The 17313-nt window shown below is 38.5% G+C and overlaps 1 protein-coding gene across 3 annotated transcripts in view; it reads left to right on the forward strand.

The window, feature by feature from the left end:
- Nucleotides 1–17313, forward strand: part of tln2b (talin 2b) — a 159865-nt gene that overhangs the window by 75155 nt on the left and 67397 nt on the right. For all 3 annotated transcript variants that reach the window (XM_037542618.1, XM_017708330.2, XM_037542619.1), the window contains exons 8-15: nucleotides 9428–9555; nucleotides 9831–9894; nucleotides 10690–10794; nucleotides 14146–14301; nucleotides 15055–15156; nucleotides 15241–15317; nucleotides 16779–16962; nucleotides 17140–17253. In XM_037542618.1, the coding sequence (XP_037398515.1) occupies nucleotides 9428–9555; nucleotides 9831–9894; nucleotides 10690–10794; nucleotides 14146–14301; nucleotides 15055–15156; nucleotides 15241–15317; nucleotides 16779–16962; nucleotides 17140–17253 (930 nt within the window). The remainder of the gene's footprint in view (nucleotides 1–9427; nucleotides 9556–9830; nucleotides 9895–10689; nucleotides 10795–14145; nucleotides 14302–15054; nucleotides 15157–15240; nucleotides 15318–16778; nucleotides 16963–17139; nucleotides 17254–17313) is intronic.

Genomic DNA, 17313 nt, shown 5'->3' on the forward strand with positions numbered 1-17313 from the left:
GACTTTTTCTGCTTCAGTACATACATTAGTACTATAACAGCCTATGGCTGCTGAGCTTGATTTCTCTTCAGAATACTTCACATCCACACACACGTTCACAGACACACACACACACTCTCTCTCTCTCTCTCTCTCTCTCTCTCTCTCTCTCTCTCTCTCTCTCTCTCTCTCTCTCTCTCTCTCTCTCTTTTGTTGTCTTTCTCTGATGCTCTTTGGCTCTCTGTCAGTGCTTGCTTTAATGGTATGCCAGCTTTCACACAATATTGGCAAAACAGTTGATAACAGGGTGTTAATACCTATAGAGCTCCTTCTGAATACAATAATTAGAACTGTTGAAACAGAAGTTGTAATGGCCTCACCATGTCTGCAATATAGTCCATACCGATAGATATACATAATAATCAGAAGACATTATGAATGTTTGATCTAGGATAATTGGGGGCAGCTTTAGGATTAAGTTTGAATGCTTTGAGTAGTAGTGAGGCGTTAGGATCTCTATATGTAGTACTTGGCTTAGTGCAGATGCATTAGATGGGCACTGTAATACAAGCTGACCTTTACTCACTAGAGAACTGTACACAGACAGGCGCACACACACACATGCTCTTCACATGTGCAAGAAAACAGGCGAATCAGTAAATGTCTCCATTTAAATGTAGTCATGATCAAATTTGTTGGTAAGGACGTCAAGGAGCCTGAGCTTGTGGCATAAGTATGTTGCAACAGTCAACATCTGAATTTTGTTCATATTTTTGTCTATTATATACAATCCCATTTACAAAAACAATTGGGATGCTTGTGCAAAAGGTCAAAAACAAAACGAGATGGAAATCATTTAAACCCTATTTTCATTTGAAAGTGGTACAAAGACAACATATCAAATGTTGAAACTGAGAAATTTTATTGTCTTTTGAAAAATATATGCCATTTTTAAATTTGGTGCCAGCAACACATTCCAAAAAAGTTGAGATGAGGTAACAAAAGACTGGTAAAGTTGTGTAATAGTGGAAAAAAATGCCTGCTGCTTGATTTGCAACAGGTCAGTAACATGATTGGGTATGAAAAAAGAGCATCTCAGAGAAGCTGAGTTTTTAAGAAGTAAAGATGAGGAAGGGTTCACCACTCTATGAAAGACTACATGATCATATAGTGCAACAATTCAAGAATAATGTTTCTCAATGTAAATGTGACGTGGAGCAAGGAGGTGGACGCATGTGCTGAGTAAAGCGAGATTTATTTTGGGCAAATCCAGGGTCGTAGTCGGAACAGTCCAGGTTCATACAGCCAACACAGAGAGAGCGTGGGACAGACATGACGAACACAGAGAACAAATAGCAAACGTATAACTCAAACAAGCATACAAACAGCATGTCAGAACAAATCAAACAACTCCAACATACATCAAACAAAGACCAACACAGATCAGGGCAAACATGGGGCTTATATACACGAAGGCTAACAAAGGATAACAGGACACAAGTTGAAACACAGGTGGCAACAATCAGGGGTGGAGTCAGAAAACAGGGGGGCAGGACGGGAAAACATAACCGCTTGTGGAAGTTCAAAATACAAAGCACATGGACAGGACTGGGAGGGGCCAATTGTGACAGTAAAATAGCAAAGAAAAATAAGTTATCATCTACCATACATAATATCATTACAAGATTCAGAGAATCTGGAGAAATCTCTGTATATAAGGGACAAGGCCATAAACCAGTATTGGCAGGCTGTGATCTTTGGGTCCTCAGATGGGACTGCATTAAAAGCATACACAATTCTGTATTGGAAATCACTGCGTGGGCTCAGAAACACTTCTGTGAACACAGTCCATTTAAGATGGACTGAGGTGAGTGCAAAAGTGTCCTGTGGTCTGATGAATCGAAATTCTTTTTGAAAGTCATTGACACTGTATCCTCCAGGCTTAAGTCCACAAAGCCTGTCCGTGCACAATTCAAAAGCCAGCATCCATGGGGGGTGGGGGGGTGGGGTGGTGGGTGCTTTAGTGCACATAGCTTGGGTGACTCGCGTATCTGTGATGGCACCATTAATGCTGAATGGTATATACAGGCATTGTCAACATACGCTGTCATCCAGAAAATGTATTTTTCAGGAAGGCCTTGCTTACTTCAGTAAGACAATGTAAAACCACATTCTGCCCTTTTACAGCAGCATGGATCTGTAGTGAAAGAGTCTGGGTGCTAAATTGGCCTCCTTGCTGTCCAGACCTGTCACCCCTTTAAAACATTTGGTGCTTTAAAGACCCCGAACTGGTGATGAGCTGAAATCCTATATCAAGCAGGAATGGGAAAACATTTCACTTTCAAAACTACAGCAATTGGTCTCCTCAGTTCCCAAACGCTTATAAAGTGTAGTCAAAACAAGTGGTGATGCAACACAGTTGTAAATATGCCCCCATCCTTACTTTTTTGCAATGTGTTGCTTAAAAAATGAACACATATATATGTGTGTGTGTGTGTCTGTGTATATGTATGTATTTGTGTGTGTGTATGTGTATGTATGTGTGTATATATATATATATATATATATATATATATATATATATATAGGGTTTACAGAGAATGGTCCGAAAAAGATAAAATATCAAGTGAGCGGCAGTTGTGTGGACGTAAATGCCTTGTTGGTGTGAGAGTGGTTGGGATAGTGTAGTGGTTAACACCTCTGCCTTCTACACTGGGGTTCAATCCCCACCTGGGCAAACACCCTACACTATACCAATAACAGTCCTTGGGCAAGACTCCGAACACCGCCTTGGCCTGCCTGTGTAAAATGATCAAATTCTAAGTCGCTCTGGATAAGAACATCAGCCAAATGCCGTAAATGTAAATGTAGGTCAGAGGAGAATGGGCAGACTGGTTCGAGATGGTAGAAAGGCAGCAGTAACTCAAATAACCAACCAAAATCTCTGAGGAATGTTTCCAACACCCTTGTTGAATGTATACCACAAAGAATTAAGGCAGTTCTGAAGGCAAAAGGGGGTCCATCCTTTTACTGGCAAGGTGTATATATATATATATATATATATATATATATATGAATATTCTATGTAATTATTCTTTAGTTGTTCAGGATTCTATGTAATTAATAATATGCTTAAGGGTCATTTCCACTGGAAATTAAGTAAATGAAGAGTGGTCTCTGCCTTTTACACAGTCAGTTTATCGACTCAAGTGCAAAACTAAAGAGCAACCCTCAGACACCACATCACACTACCTGATTGACTCCATATGGTAATAATGTGAAAAACATTCGATGAATTTGAGCATTGAGCTGTCACTTTAAACTGCAATTTCAGATGAGCCCAGAGATGCATTTCTATGTGTGTTTTAATTCTTGTCTCTGATGTGCTCTCTTTCCATTTCCTCAGTATTTGTTTGTGCATGTTTGTTCATAGGCACTCATGAGTAAGACACTAGCACAGTATGCATACACACACCCACATCCACACAGTGTTTGTACACATTTGGAGAGAAAGATGGCTCCCTCCCTTCTCCTCCCTCTGTGTCTGTTTCCTCTCGCGTAAAGCCACACACCCCCATCAAATTCTCTGACTCAGTGCCACATACACCCACACCCATTTACTCACAAACTGCAGGAGATCTGCACACGCACGTGGACTAAAACAGCAAAGCACTCACAATGATAAACCTGCGATTCTCTCCTTTTGTGAGGGTCAAAAACACCAGTGAACGCACACACAGTGATCTATTTGGCAATCTACTGGAGGGGATTTCTCTGCCCCACATGGTCAGCCCAGGGACTCCAGTGACACTACCTTAAACAGGGTTGACAATGGGTGTGTGTGTGTGTGTGTGTGTGTGTGTGTGTGTGTGTGTGTGTGTGTGTGTGTGTGTGTGTGTGTGTGCGTGCATTTGCAAGAGAGCACTGACATTACTATTCAATCTATCCCATGCAAAAGTGGCACTGTCAGCACTCTCCCAGTGGCTCCCAGGACACACACACACATACATAGTAAACCAGCATAGGTTAGCAGAACTCAACATAATTAAAGCAATTAGTCAGTGAGCAATTCAGTCAAATTTGTTATTTTATTCAAAGGTTTAGGGCATTATTAAAAAAAGAAAGGATACTCACTAAGTATGAACAAAATATTGTGTATTCATCAGCATAATAAGACATTTAAAATCAATTAAGCATAAGCATAAAGATATGTTTAAAAACTAGAACTGAAAAATATTCAGACACAATATATTTATTTATACAATAAATACTCACCAGGTTTGGAGAAAGAAGGGTTATGTGTTTAATCCCAAGTAAAGAATAGAGGTGGGAGCATTATGAAAGGGGGTGCTTCTCTGCAAACAGCTCTGGAGCATTAAACTTGCTAAGTTTCCTTTGGGATCAATAAAGTATCTATCTATCTGTCTATTTATCCATCCATCCATCCATCCATCCATCTAAACACCAAGGAAAAATTATTGGAAAGAATGTATGAGAAGAACATAGTAGAGAAATTTTAATCTCATCACACCAAGAAACCGATACAGCCAAAATAACTCAAGATGGCATTCTAGAGAAAAGGTGAAGGTGCTTGCGTGGAATGAGGCAAAGTGGTAAAGTGTCCTGTAGTCCAGTTAATGAAAATTGAGTGTTCTTTTTGGAAATCATTGATGCCGCGTACTCCGAGATAAAGAAGAGAGGGAGCATCCAGTTTGTTATCAGCACACAGTTCAAAAGCCGGTATCCGTAATGATATGCAGGTGCATTAGTGCTCATGGTACTGGTGACTTGAACATCTGTAAAGGAACCATTAATGCTGAACGAGATATACGGGTTTTGGAGCAACATATGCTGCCTTCCAGATGACGTCTTTTTCAGGGAAGGCCTTGCTTATTTCAGCACGACAATGCTAAACCACATTCTGCATATATTACAACAGCACGGCTCCATAGTAAAAGAGTTTGGGTGCCTGCAGTCCAGACCTGTCATCCATTGAAAATATTTGGCGCATTATGAAATGAAAAATATGACGAAGGAGATCCCAAACTGCTGATCAGCTGACATCCTATGTTAAATAGGAATGGGAAAACATTTCACTTTCAAAACTACAGCAGTGCAGTTAGTCTCCTCAGTTCCCAAACACTTTAACACAGTGTTGCTAAAAGAAGAGGTGATGCAACACAGTGGTGAACACACCCCGTCCCAACTATTTTAAAACATGTTGCTGGCATCCAATTTAAAATGGCAATATATTTTTTCAAACAACAAAATTTTTCAGTTTCAAAATATATTTTCTTTGTACTGTTTTCACATAAACATTTATTCATCATTCCATTCTGCTTTTTAATTTACTTTTTGCACAGCTTGCCAACTTTTTTGGGGTTGTAACATGACGTCAGACTTAAAACCCCATATCATTCAAGGGTCAGTAACTCTATCCTGGACAGTTCTTTTTTATTTAAAACTGCAAAAAGAACTCTACTAAATCAAATTGTACCAATTTCATGAACTCAAATTAGAATAACACTCATATTTTTCACTTTAGTGTAACTGCTGATTTTATTTTTCTTCACTCTAGTGTCTAATGAATTTCAACACTGGGGTTTCAACATTAGCTGAGAGAGCGCCCCTCATACGCATGCTTCACTCGTCCTTTTATGATGTACAGTATCTATGACCTCATCACCCACTCCTCTACCACACAAATCCTGCCAAGTCTGTACTCTCACCAGTGTGTTTGTGTGAGTGTGTATGTGTTTTGGCTCAGGCTTGTTGTTCTAATTACCCAGCGCTCATTTGCCTTTTGTGTGTAAACCCATTGACATTGACTTAATGAGTCAATACACCCTACTTTTGTCAGTGCCCTTTTGGCAGAGCTTTCAGTAGCTCAGTCCCACTACTGTACTTTTATTCATTATGTCTATCTGTTATCTGCCCATGCCCTGCTTGCAAGAAACATGCTGGCTAACTGGGCCCACAGCTTTGGAATCTTTGGCAAAATCAGTATGAATGTGTTCTCTGTGTGATCTTTCCCACATGCAGCCCACTATAGGTCATATGCTTGAGGCAGTAACATGATTCTGCATTCTGCATAGTATACTTCAAAATCTGACCAACTGCATGTTTAACCATAAAAAGAGCATAATTAGTCCTGCTTTTATTTAATTTAGTACAACATAGTGTGTGGTAAATGTGGTACTACTGGTTCTCTTTTTTTGTCTGTTCCAACATATAAAATCTCAACAAAAACAGAAATGCTAAATTGCTGAAAATGAGTTTTTTAACATTTTAGCATTTTAGCAGAATATCATAACAGTGTACAATGAAAATGTCTTTTGTGTTTTTGCCATATTTCAGCGCCCTAAAATACTGTTGGCCTTGCAAAAGGGTTATTTCACATAACTAGTGCAAATAAAACAGAAGACGTCAGTTCAGAGTACATACCACTATATACATTACACAAATGATGTGATTGCACTACGGCTAGCAGCCACAGTAGTAAGGTTGGTCAGTAAAGTTGAATCATAAAGTCATAAGTCATTAAAACCACTATAAAATGACTAGGCCAGACCAATACATATCAGAATATCACACTCTGCACATCGTGAATATAACGTGATTTTACTGTAATAGGTTAAATTAATTGCCTGCCATATCTAACCTAAACTAAACTGGCTTTACTAACTTTAAAGTTCAAAGTGAAAATACAGATATGAGATAAAATTTGTTATCGGCTGATGGTCACTTTAAAAAAATAGTAACCTGGTTCCCATAGAGAGTTTATTAAATGTCAAATGATTTAAAAACACAGATTATGGTTCTGTTAAGGCAACGCTTTTTAGTTAAAACATCAAATATTTTTATAGCGTAGTCTTTAACTGTTACATTATTGATTAAACAATGGGATTCATTTATTGCAAGGTGGATCACAATCATAATGTGTAATTGTATACATATATAAACAACATATCATGGTAACTTTTCAGGAGAAGCAAAAAGTGTTTTAACTTTGGAAGTTACTGGAAAAATCATTTTTTAGCATTTCTGTTTCTCCATTCATCATGAATTTTAACAAATTGTAAAAGAAAGCTGGGATTTTCAAATCCTTAAAGATAATAATAATAAAACGTCAAAAATGGACATATACAAGGTTTGGTGCTGACACTGACGATATGTAATATACTGTGCATAGATAAAGATATTCATATCTTCATGATTTGAAGGTGTGTTTGAGCAGGGAAACTGTGCTGACCAAAATCGACACCCCAACTTTAGACTATGAACGTGACCTGTGTTTTGAATGTGTGTTTATGTTGCAAACAAATGCAAACAGTCCTTGGCATAAATCTGTGCCCCTCTGGAACCCTGCAGAAGGATAAGAGAGAGAAGGATAGAGCCGTTGCTCCGCAGAGAGACAGAGTGTCGACACGTCACAGAGGTGCCAGGAGGACTGACTGCCATTTCCTCCTCCCACAATCAAAGTGCCACTCCCATCTATCCAGCATCCCTCACGCAGAGAGATAGAGCAGAGTGGATGACAGAGAGGACATTATAGGGTGTCATACACCCACACACATACATACACACACAGCAACAGATGTGACTGAATTACCCCTACACTGAAGCCAGTGAATGCCACTCCTGTCTGATTCAGCTGCTCACAGTCATTCATTAGCTCCCAAAGCTGCTTAATTCTGATGCAGTGCCACACACAGCTATGATGTCATGTCCTGACACACAGCGGGGACTCAGCAATTCATAGCAGCTGTGGCAGTGCACTAACCAAGATGTGCTTTGAAGACTCTACTAGCCCTTTAACCCTTTAAAGTCAACAGGTCCATGTGTCAGTTCCCTACTAGTATAACTACACTGAAAAAGTGATTCATTATGTTTACTTGTTTCAAATGGGTACGTAATTTCCTTATGACGTACCGTAGTACATCATCACTATTTTGACTTTCATTCTACTTACATTTGGCACTGTGTGCACTGATATATACTTTATTTATGTTGATGGTGTCAACATAAGTACCCTGATTATTGTTTAAATGGAGGCTGAAGATTCTGCACAGAGCAGAGCTTTTAGCACTCAAGTTGCATTTGTGTCAATTATTGAAAAGAATGAAAGGGTCATGAACCCAAACCAACAGGATCTCCCAAATGCATATTGTCTCTTGTTGTGTATATAGGAAGTAAAGGCCTGAAAACCATATTAACCTGCCATACATAAGAATGTGAAATGAGGTCTAGAACAACAATGTCAAGACATAGGATTTTAAGTATAAAAGCAATACTGTGGCCACATGGCTAATTCTGATGTTTAATCTACTCTTCTCCATCAATAAGGTAATTTCTCAATGTGGTTATTAGATTTATTTGTTACATTTATTGCTTTGTAAAGGATAGAAGTTAACAGAGCCAAAAACCTGTGTGCATGCCTCTTCTGCAGGCAGATTTAGAGTTAGATTTAAAGTTAAAGGGGCCATCGTCAAATTCTCGAAATGAATCGCTAGTGAGATGCTCAGTTTAAATGTTTGTGCTTAGGTTTGTGTTTCCATAAGTGGTTTCAAACTTAGTCTGGGAAAATGTATTTACACCTGTTTTGGCACTAAAAGAACATGGTGTGCTAATGGAAATTAGCATTATCATAGTGATGGTAGTAATCAAAAGTAAAAGACAAACTGTGTATAAATTCAATATTTAATATTTAATAATAGTGTCTGAACATTAAGTAAAATTAAAATAGCAATATAATGAAATGCATGGCAGTATCATGTCTTAATGATTATACTATAAAGCTTCTTAGTATGTTGTTTATTACACATTTCTGCACCGTTAGATTATCTTTTTCAGTTAGCATTGTAGTCCATGTAGTTATAGAATAAAATGCCTTAGGATTTTGGGATTATAAAGGGTTTTAAAAGAGATTACTTGATTAGTCATCAGTATAATCAGTGGATTGCTTGATTACTAATGTAATGAAAAGGGCAGAAAATGATATGCAGCATTTTATTTTTATAAATTTGATGTATTACTTCTTAATGAGTTATAAGTGTACAAAACTTAAATTAATTTCATAGCAGGTATAAATGCATAACTTGTAAGTAAGAGTTAAAGAGTAATAACAAAATAAATCTTGAATTTAGAAAATTAAAGATAACAGCATTCATAATTACTGCATTCTTAATTATTGAATAAGTAGTTACTGAATAAAACCTCTTGAGATTAATAACTAAATAATAAGCACAGAATTTAAGTGCATGATTAAGCATCTGTTATGACAGAATAGAAGACAGTATATTTATCATGTGTCTGAGTGTTTCATTCTATCATTACATAGGTGTCAATCATGAAGCATGACGCATCTGTTGTTCTTCACATTTGTTCCTAGTCTCTTTGTTCATTGCGGTGCATACAATGTTGTCATGTGTCTTCTGTTGTGTTTCAGGCCAGAGATGACATCCTGAACGGCTCCCACCCAGTGTCCTTTGATAAGGCCTGTGAGTTTGCTGGAATCCAGGCGCAGATCCAATTCGGCCCCCACGTGGAGCATAAACACAAGCCTGGATTCTTAGAGTAAGCCTCCATGCCTAATGCCTGCAGTAGCATTCAACAGCCCGTTCAGCACTGTTTGAAACACACACACACATTCTATGTCAGCAGATTTTATAGTACAATCCCCAGCTATCTGGCACACTTAAGGTTTAACAGGAACATGTTGAACACTCCTGTCAAATATGCTGATGTACATCTTGCTGGAATGACCTCATGTGTTCTGATATTTTGGGTGGATGGAAAAAAGTACCTCTGCTTCCTGGGCGTAAATATGTGACATGTTGACTTATTTGTAGCCTGAAGGAGTTTCTGCCCAAAGAGTATATCAAGCAGCGAGGGGCCGAGAAGAGGATCTTTCAGGTTTGTGCTGTGCTACCTGTGCATACTTGTTGAAGAAATAAATCTATACAGCATAGTGCCACAATATTTTGGGTGAAAAATAACATAAAGAGGCCTTATTTACTTGTTTATTCTTTTAATTTGAATTAAGCCCATTTTTTATGTCTTAAGCCTATAAGACTCATTGGCAAGACATTATGTTCACCTACTGTTTTAGGTCTCTGCCTAATATATGCTAAATGTCATTGTGAATGTTCCTTTGTGTAATTCACAGTATGTTTTGCTTTAGTAAAAAAAGATTGAAATGTAATGACTTTAGATAGACAAAGGGAGTATTCCTTTGGAGCCATCATATGCAGTTGGAAGTAATCTTGATATAAAGAAATATATCGCATGACAATACTTTTCTTTTTCATTTCACAAGAATCATATCAATAAAATCATATTGTGGCTCAAACATCATAATAATAATGTATCATGGAAGCACTAGTGATTCCCAACTTTACAGAGCACATAATATAAAAGAAGTTAATTGTAAAGAAGAGGTAGTGTTTGGGTCCTTTCTATGTCGTAGTACTTCAACTTCATTAAAGCAATCACTAAGAAGCAGATTGAGTTACAGGAGGTCTGTGAGTTTTATGCCCACCCACTGCCACTGAACAATTAACATTAAGCAAATTAACCTGATTAAATGAGTTAGAGCCTAATTAGCTCACTGGCTGCTTGAATTGGTGAAGCATGGTGAAAGCAAGCAGAGCTGCAAGTGTGGATCTCATAGTGCATATTTTATTTTAGTATGTACTTTTTAATCTGCAGGACCATAAAAATTGTGGTGAAATGACAGAAATCGAGGCCAAGGTGAAATATGTGAAGCTCGCTAGGTCTCTACGGACATACGGAGTGTCTTTCTTTCTAGTGAAGGTAAGACATGATGACACATATGCTACATGGGATAAAGTTAGAGCCGTCTAATTGATTGCACTATTGATAAAAAATAACATTTCAATAAATACAAATAATATTAATACTATAAGTTGTGACTTTGTCAGTGTGTTTGTTTAACCATTTCCAACACTCTCTTCAAGAGAAGTCCAGTATTTGTTGTAGTTATCTTCTAGTACTTCTTTTGGCAAATCAATGCTTCATTAAATTAAATCAAGAGTGCTGATGATGGAATTTAATAAATCTGTGCAATGAGTGGAACATTGAGGTGAACATTGAAGTGTTGTTACTTTTTACTATATATTATGATAAATGGTTTAAAATAGTTTGTTTATATATAAATAATATATATAATAAAATTTTAAGGCTTTCTAGTTTGGCTTTTTCCAGTATGTGTAGGTATTTGGAATCTTTGAGGCTGTGCATATATATATTTTTGTTGTTCAGTTCAGGCCATTTTTAGTGATAACCCTTTTTTACAGTTTCCAGGGAACTACTCACTATATTACTGTAGTACAAGTATAATCAATAATAGCCGCAGATAAGATGTAAGCAGCATTCTCAAGCAGTGTGTGTGTGTGTGTATATATGTGTGTGTGTGTGCCCTGAGTGACAGCAGATGGGAAAGTGCACTACACTGAGGATTTTGGAGGGAGTGTTCAATAATTCATTTTCCCACAGCTCTTGGAGTAAAGAAGTGTCAACAGCTCACACAATCATACACATATGCGTAAAACACCCTTCCATTTCTGGGAACTTCTCTGTGTGGTACATATCACTCTTTACCACACTGACCGAAACTAGCTGCCTGCCAGGGCTGCAAATTCTGTGTGACAAGTGTGTGAGTATATGTTTGTGCTGAATTATTCCTGAGCATTATGACTGTCCAGATATGTTCTCCTACGGTGGTTGGGAAGTGAAACTTGTTAGCATGGATTATTTAGAACAACACTTTTTAGATGATGAAGAGTGTTATGGTGCCCAAACTATGCAAATTCAAACAGAACAACATACAAAGGAAACTTAAAGTTACCATATCCTTTATTTCAAAACGGAAACCAAAACAAGGCTATAATTGTACTTATTTATACCTATTTACAGTCTCTATTATGTGCAGAATTATTTGATAATGGTTGCCATAAAATCCATTGCTATGGTCAGAATGGCTCACATAATCCAGTTTATCAGCATCTCAATGAGGGATCAATTTCAGGTCATTAGTGCTCCACTATTAAGTCCAGGGAATTAAATTAATTGCTATGAACAGGCACTTGACAGAAACCCTGGATTATACTTCTTGGCGACTCATTATACATAAGCTGTAAAGTGTGTTTATTTATACATATGGGGAGAAATCCAGCTGAAGTGCTGTTTCAAGTGGCCTGGAGTAGATTGAACTAAAAGACATTGATATATACCAGAATAACATAAACCAAAAAAAAAACATTATATACGCAAAGCATCTGTCCTTGACTAATGAGCACAATAAGACGATGTGCAAGCTTCAAAAATCTATATTTATACTCTAAAATATGTCCTTGAATGAGAGGTAGTTTGTTCATGAGGGTTTTGAACAATATCTGTTGTCCATTCTGTTTACTAAGCCATTCTGCTTTGAAGGTTCTTATCAGTGCTTGTTATTTTTGACCCCGAGGTTAAACAATAGCGTGAGGACACATTGTGAAAGGTATTTTCCACTGTACATTGCAGATCTTTTGTATGGCAGTCTTTGCTTTTTGGCTCGGTGCCATATACCAGCCTGCACTCTGAGGTGTCTTTGCGTGTTTGTGTGTGTGTGTGTGTGTATGTGTGTGTGTGTGTGTGTGAGAGAGAGAGAGAGAGAGAGAGAGAGAGCTGCACTCGGATGAGGCAGCACTGAGAGTCCCCAGGCATGGCAGAGGGCAGCAGGTCCAGGCCCAGTGGCATAGAGCAGTGCCTGTTAGCCACAGAAGCCTGGTGTGCCCTTAGCAACAGAGCAACACAAGTCTCTGTGTAGCCCTTTTTAAGCAGACAAGAGACAAGAAAGCTGTATAATAATCCCCATCTTGGCAGGTCACTGAGGGAGGACGAGAGAGAGAGAGAGAGAGAGAGAGAGAGAGAGAGAGAGAGATGGAGAGATGGAGAGATGGAGAGGTTGAAATAAGGATAAGAACAAGCACACATTCTCCCCAAATGGTATAGTACTGCAATAACAGCCTGCTCTACTGATCAAAGAGCACTTAAGTGTAAGCGCTGTCCATAAAAAGGTCATTGATACCTATCTTTTCAAAATGTTTTTAATTCAGATGAGCCTTTTTCTTTGTCTCTATGCCATAATTAAACTATTTAGCACAATTAAAAACTTAATAAGTGATAAGTAAGAATCATTTCCTGACTGTGTTTTTGTCTAATATTTACATCTGTCTGAGCTTCCCTTTGGTATAATTTAATAGTCAGTCCCAAATTGAAATGGATCTTTTTTACTTGTTAGTTTATGCCCCTGGTATATTAAGCATATTTATTTTATATTTGTCTTTACATAATCTTTTTTTTTTTAGGTTGAGCAGAACAGAAAACAACAGACCTAGCCTGGAGTACCAGTAGTAAGAACCTTGGGTTCTTTAGAAAATCTTGCAATATTGAATTTTATCATTATCTAGCACCAAGTCACTATTTGAACCAAACCTCTTCATCACGCAAAGGAAACACTCTGATCTTGACATAGCTAAGTGTCACAATACATACCCAAAGCATTCATAAAAAGCTTTTTTAAGTGAGCAAGACTTTTGCAGGCATTTTTTCATAATCAGTTGAACAGCAAGGAAGTCCATATTTCAAAACAAGGCAAATTCGTTCCTAACATTTGCCTTTAAATACCCCATGTTACATTAAAATAAATATGAATGAATATAAATACAATAAAAAAAAACAATAGCTTCTTGTTATATTGCAAACTAGTCGTAAGAACAAAGTTTGGCTCCAGATGTTTCCTGTATGCATCCAGCCGTTGTTTGTATTTGTTACATTTCATAAGCAGCGCACCTGATTTAGTTTGAGTCTTGATAAGCCATGGCAGGTGTGGGATGATAATTACAATTAATACTGGGCCTTCTCCAGGAGAGGTTTGGAAATGGTTAAATGAAAACACCTAAGTTATGATATCACTACTTAATATATTAATATTATTCATTATTTATTGTAATTTTAACAAATATAAGTATATTTTTCCAGATGCCTAAAACTTTTGCACAGCACTGTATATTTTGTGCATTATGTAATGTATTACATGTTGTTCATTGCTTGAAGAGTCTGTAATGTAGTGCTACAATGATGTTTACTGTCCTCCGATAGGAGAAGATGAAAAGCAAGAATAAGCTGGTCCCACGCTTGCTGGGCATAACCAAAGAGTCAGTGATGCGGGTGGATGAAAGGACCAAAGACGTGGTGCAGGAGTGGCCCCTCACTACAGTGAAAAGATGGGCTGCCTCCCCCAAGAGCTTCACACTGGTATGCTCCTCTTTTTCAGCCTTTTAGCTCACCACAAGTTTGGCACTACTTGGGCGTGACAAGCACTGGGCTTGGAGGGCTTGCTTTGTCTGTAGGTTCTTGTTCTTAGGATTTATTCAGCTCCTCTGTTCCTGTGTTTACAGTTTGAATATTTTCTTATTGAGGCAAGCTGCTTGAGTAATACATCTAATTTGTGCTTATCTGTAGTAGTACTGATAAGACTTCCCAGAGGGGGATTACTCAGCTGTAACACAAGTAGTCAGTGCAAATGTATGCTGCTCCTCAAGGTATTTTTCGGAAAGTTTGGATTGAGTGTTTTATTAATTGTAGTTAAATGTTTGCAGTTTTAGACTGTAAAAATGAGCCACAAACAATGAGGAAGCTGAAATGTTAGCTTGAAGAAACCCATGTTTGTTTGCTCAGGTTGCAACTTGGTTGCAGCTCAGTTTCAAGAGGGTTGCAGGACACTTTATATTATGCATGGTTCATGAAAAGTCAGCATTATGTTACATATAGACCATCACAACATTCCTGGTGTAAATGCCCATATATAATTTATAGTATGCTATAAATTGTAAGATCATATTGATGGTTTGTAGAGAGCTATAAACATATAGAATGTACTCCAAGGATCTCTTTGGACTTATAGAAAACTTGTTTGTTAACAGACTTAATGCTCTTGACTGTAATGGTTAATAAATTGCATTTGTGTGTGTGTGTGTGTGTGTGTGTGTGTGTGTGTGTTTGCTACAGGATTTTGGGGAGTACCAGGAAAGCTATTACTCTGTTCAGACCACAGAAGGGGAGCAGATTTCTCAGCTTATTGCAGGTTACATTGACATCATCCTCAAAAAGGTAAGCACTCTTAGCCTCCCATCATCTCCCTCTATCAGTGGACCTTCAGCAACTTATTCACACAGTGACGTTGGATCTCTGCAGAAACAGAGCAAGGACCGCTTTGGCTTGGATGGAGATGAGGAGTCCACCATGCTGGAGGAATCCGTGTCCCCAAAGAAGTAAGACTGGGGCATACACCCTTTCTTTTTACACTGTGATTAGCTGTTGGTTTATCCTGATATTGACTTAACATACGCTTGTAACTGGTTATTTGTAGCAGCTAAAAATAATGATTTGTCTGTTATGTTAAGGGTCAGATGGGGCTGCAGTGATGTAAAATTAGACGAGAATGATCGAGATTTTCGAGAAACAGCAAAATCAGCACACAATTTTATCACATATGTCTGAGTGCACTTGTCTGCTGAGTGAGGTTGTTAGAGAGAGGGGCTGCATTTCTTTTATTCTGCCCTTGAGAAGAACAGAGCTCGCAGCAACACAGGTCTATTATTATTTCACCCGAAATGCAAAATCATCAGGAAGACTTCAATTAAGATATCCAGTTCCTGGAAGCAGACTGAGAGAGAGAGGGGGAGTGTGCATATGTATGTGTGTGCGTCCATTTTTCCCTCTCTCACTGCAGCATGCTTTTTATTCTTTCCGGGCCCGGGCTCTGACAGAATCTGATATACAGATGGGCTGCTCTCCTCTTAAGCAGTGCTGGGTAGCAGTTGTTATGGGAGACTGCATGTCGCATCTCTGCCTTGCAGCCTCCTGCGCAAGACACTAGGCAACAGTGCCTGCGTCTGTCAGCATGCCAGTGCACTCGTGGCTGTCCACGTTACAATCCAAAAATTGAGCCTTCTCACAATGAGCTGTAATTAAGCAATAGAGCCTGGGGCACCTGGAGTGCCTGCAGGAGAGAGTAGAGACCGCTCGATTGCTTTAAATGCCTGCTTATAATTACTACCACAGTGGCTGCTCTTCTATGTCATTAATTGGAGACACAAAAAGTGTGTCAGTATTTGTGCATTGTGCATTAAAAGGACCATAAGAAAAATGAATTTTTCTCTTTTTTTGATAAATGATTTTGATATATTATGTAACATTGTTAAAATGTTGTTTACTCCCCAGTTCCTATATGGAAAATGAGCAGCAAAAACAGCCTGGTTTTAATTAATTGTGGCTTTGCTGTCTCAACCTTGGCCATCCATTCATATAGAAGTGATGAGGAGTGTTGTTACTGTGGACATAGCAGAGTTATTACAGCAGGAGATAATTTCTCAATTTTTTGCTGTTCCAGGTTGTTGGAAAGCAAGTACATCATTACTGAGATCCAAAGTATCTAGATGTCCCAGAGGAGTAGCTGAGGTTTCTTTTTTATCAACCTCCCTGAAAATTAGATTGGAATTGAACAGTTTGTTATAAACTTTTCAGCCCAAAGAACAAGATAGAATAAGGGGCAGCCAATCAAAAGGGTTTGTTTATATATCATCATGCTCAGAATAAAACCTTTTGTCTCCAAAGTGGTCATTTTACAGGAGAATAAAAAACCCTTGACTTTCAATATAAGTCAGGTTTGAATATGTGGAAAAAATGTTATGAGTGAAATGAAAATATTTGGTATTGGGTTGTGTATGTAGGTCCACTATCCTGCAGCAGCAGTTTAATCGCGTGGGGAGAGTAGAGCATGGATCAGTAGCACTGCCTGGTATCATGCGTTCGGGCTCCATCGGTGGACCAGACACTTTTAATATGGGCACCATGCCTGCCCCCCAGCAACAAATCACGACAGGACAGATGCACAGAGGACACATGCCCCCACTGGTGAGAGCCATACACTGCAGTCTCCTCACAACCAACTGTATAAAACCTCACTGCCACTGCACTCCTGTTCATTCTGTCTCTTATTGATGAGATTTATCTGTGGAATTAATTCTGTGTATATTAGCCTTATCACCTGGATTGTGTGTGTGTGTGTGTGTGTGTGTGTGTGTGTATCAGAGCCTGGCTCAGCAGGCACTGATGGGCACCATTAACAGCAGCATGCAGGCAGTGCAGCAGGCCCAGGCTGACCTCGGAGAGGTGGACAACCTGCCTCCACTGGGGCAGGACAGGGTGAGCACACACTCACACTCCTTGTACTGGCTTAATCCTTGGAAGTCACATTTATCACCA

This window comes from Pygocentrus nattereri, chromosome 11, assembly GCF_015220715.1.
Source record: "Pygocentrus nattereri isolate fPygNat1 chromosome 11, fPygNat1.pri, whole genome shotgun sequence".
NCBI classification, from domain to species: domain Eukaryota; kingdom Metazoa; phylum Chordata; class Actinopteri; order Characiformes; family Serrasalmidae; genus Pygocentrus; species Pygocentrus nattereri.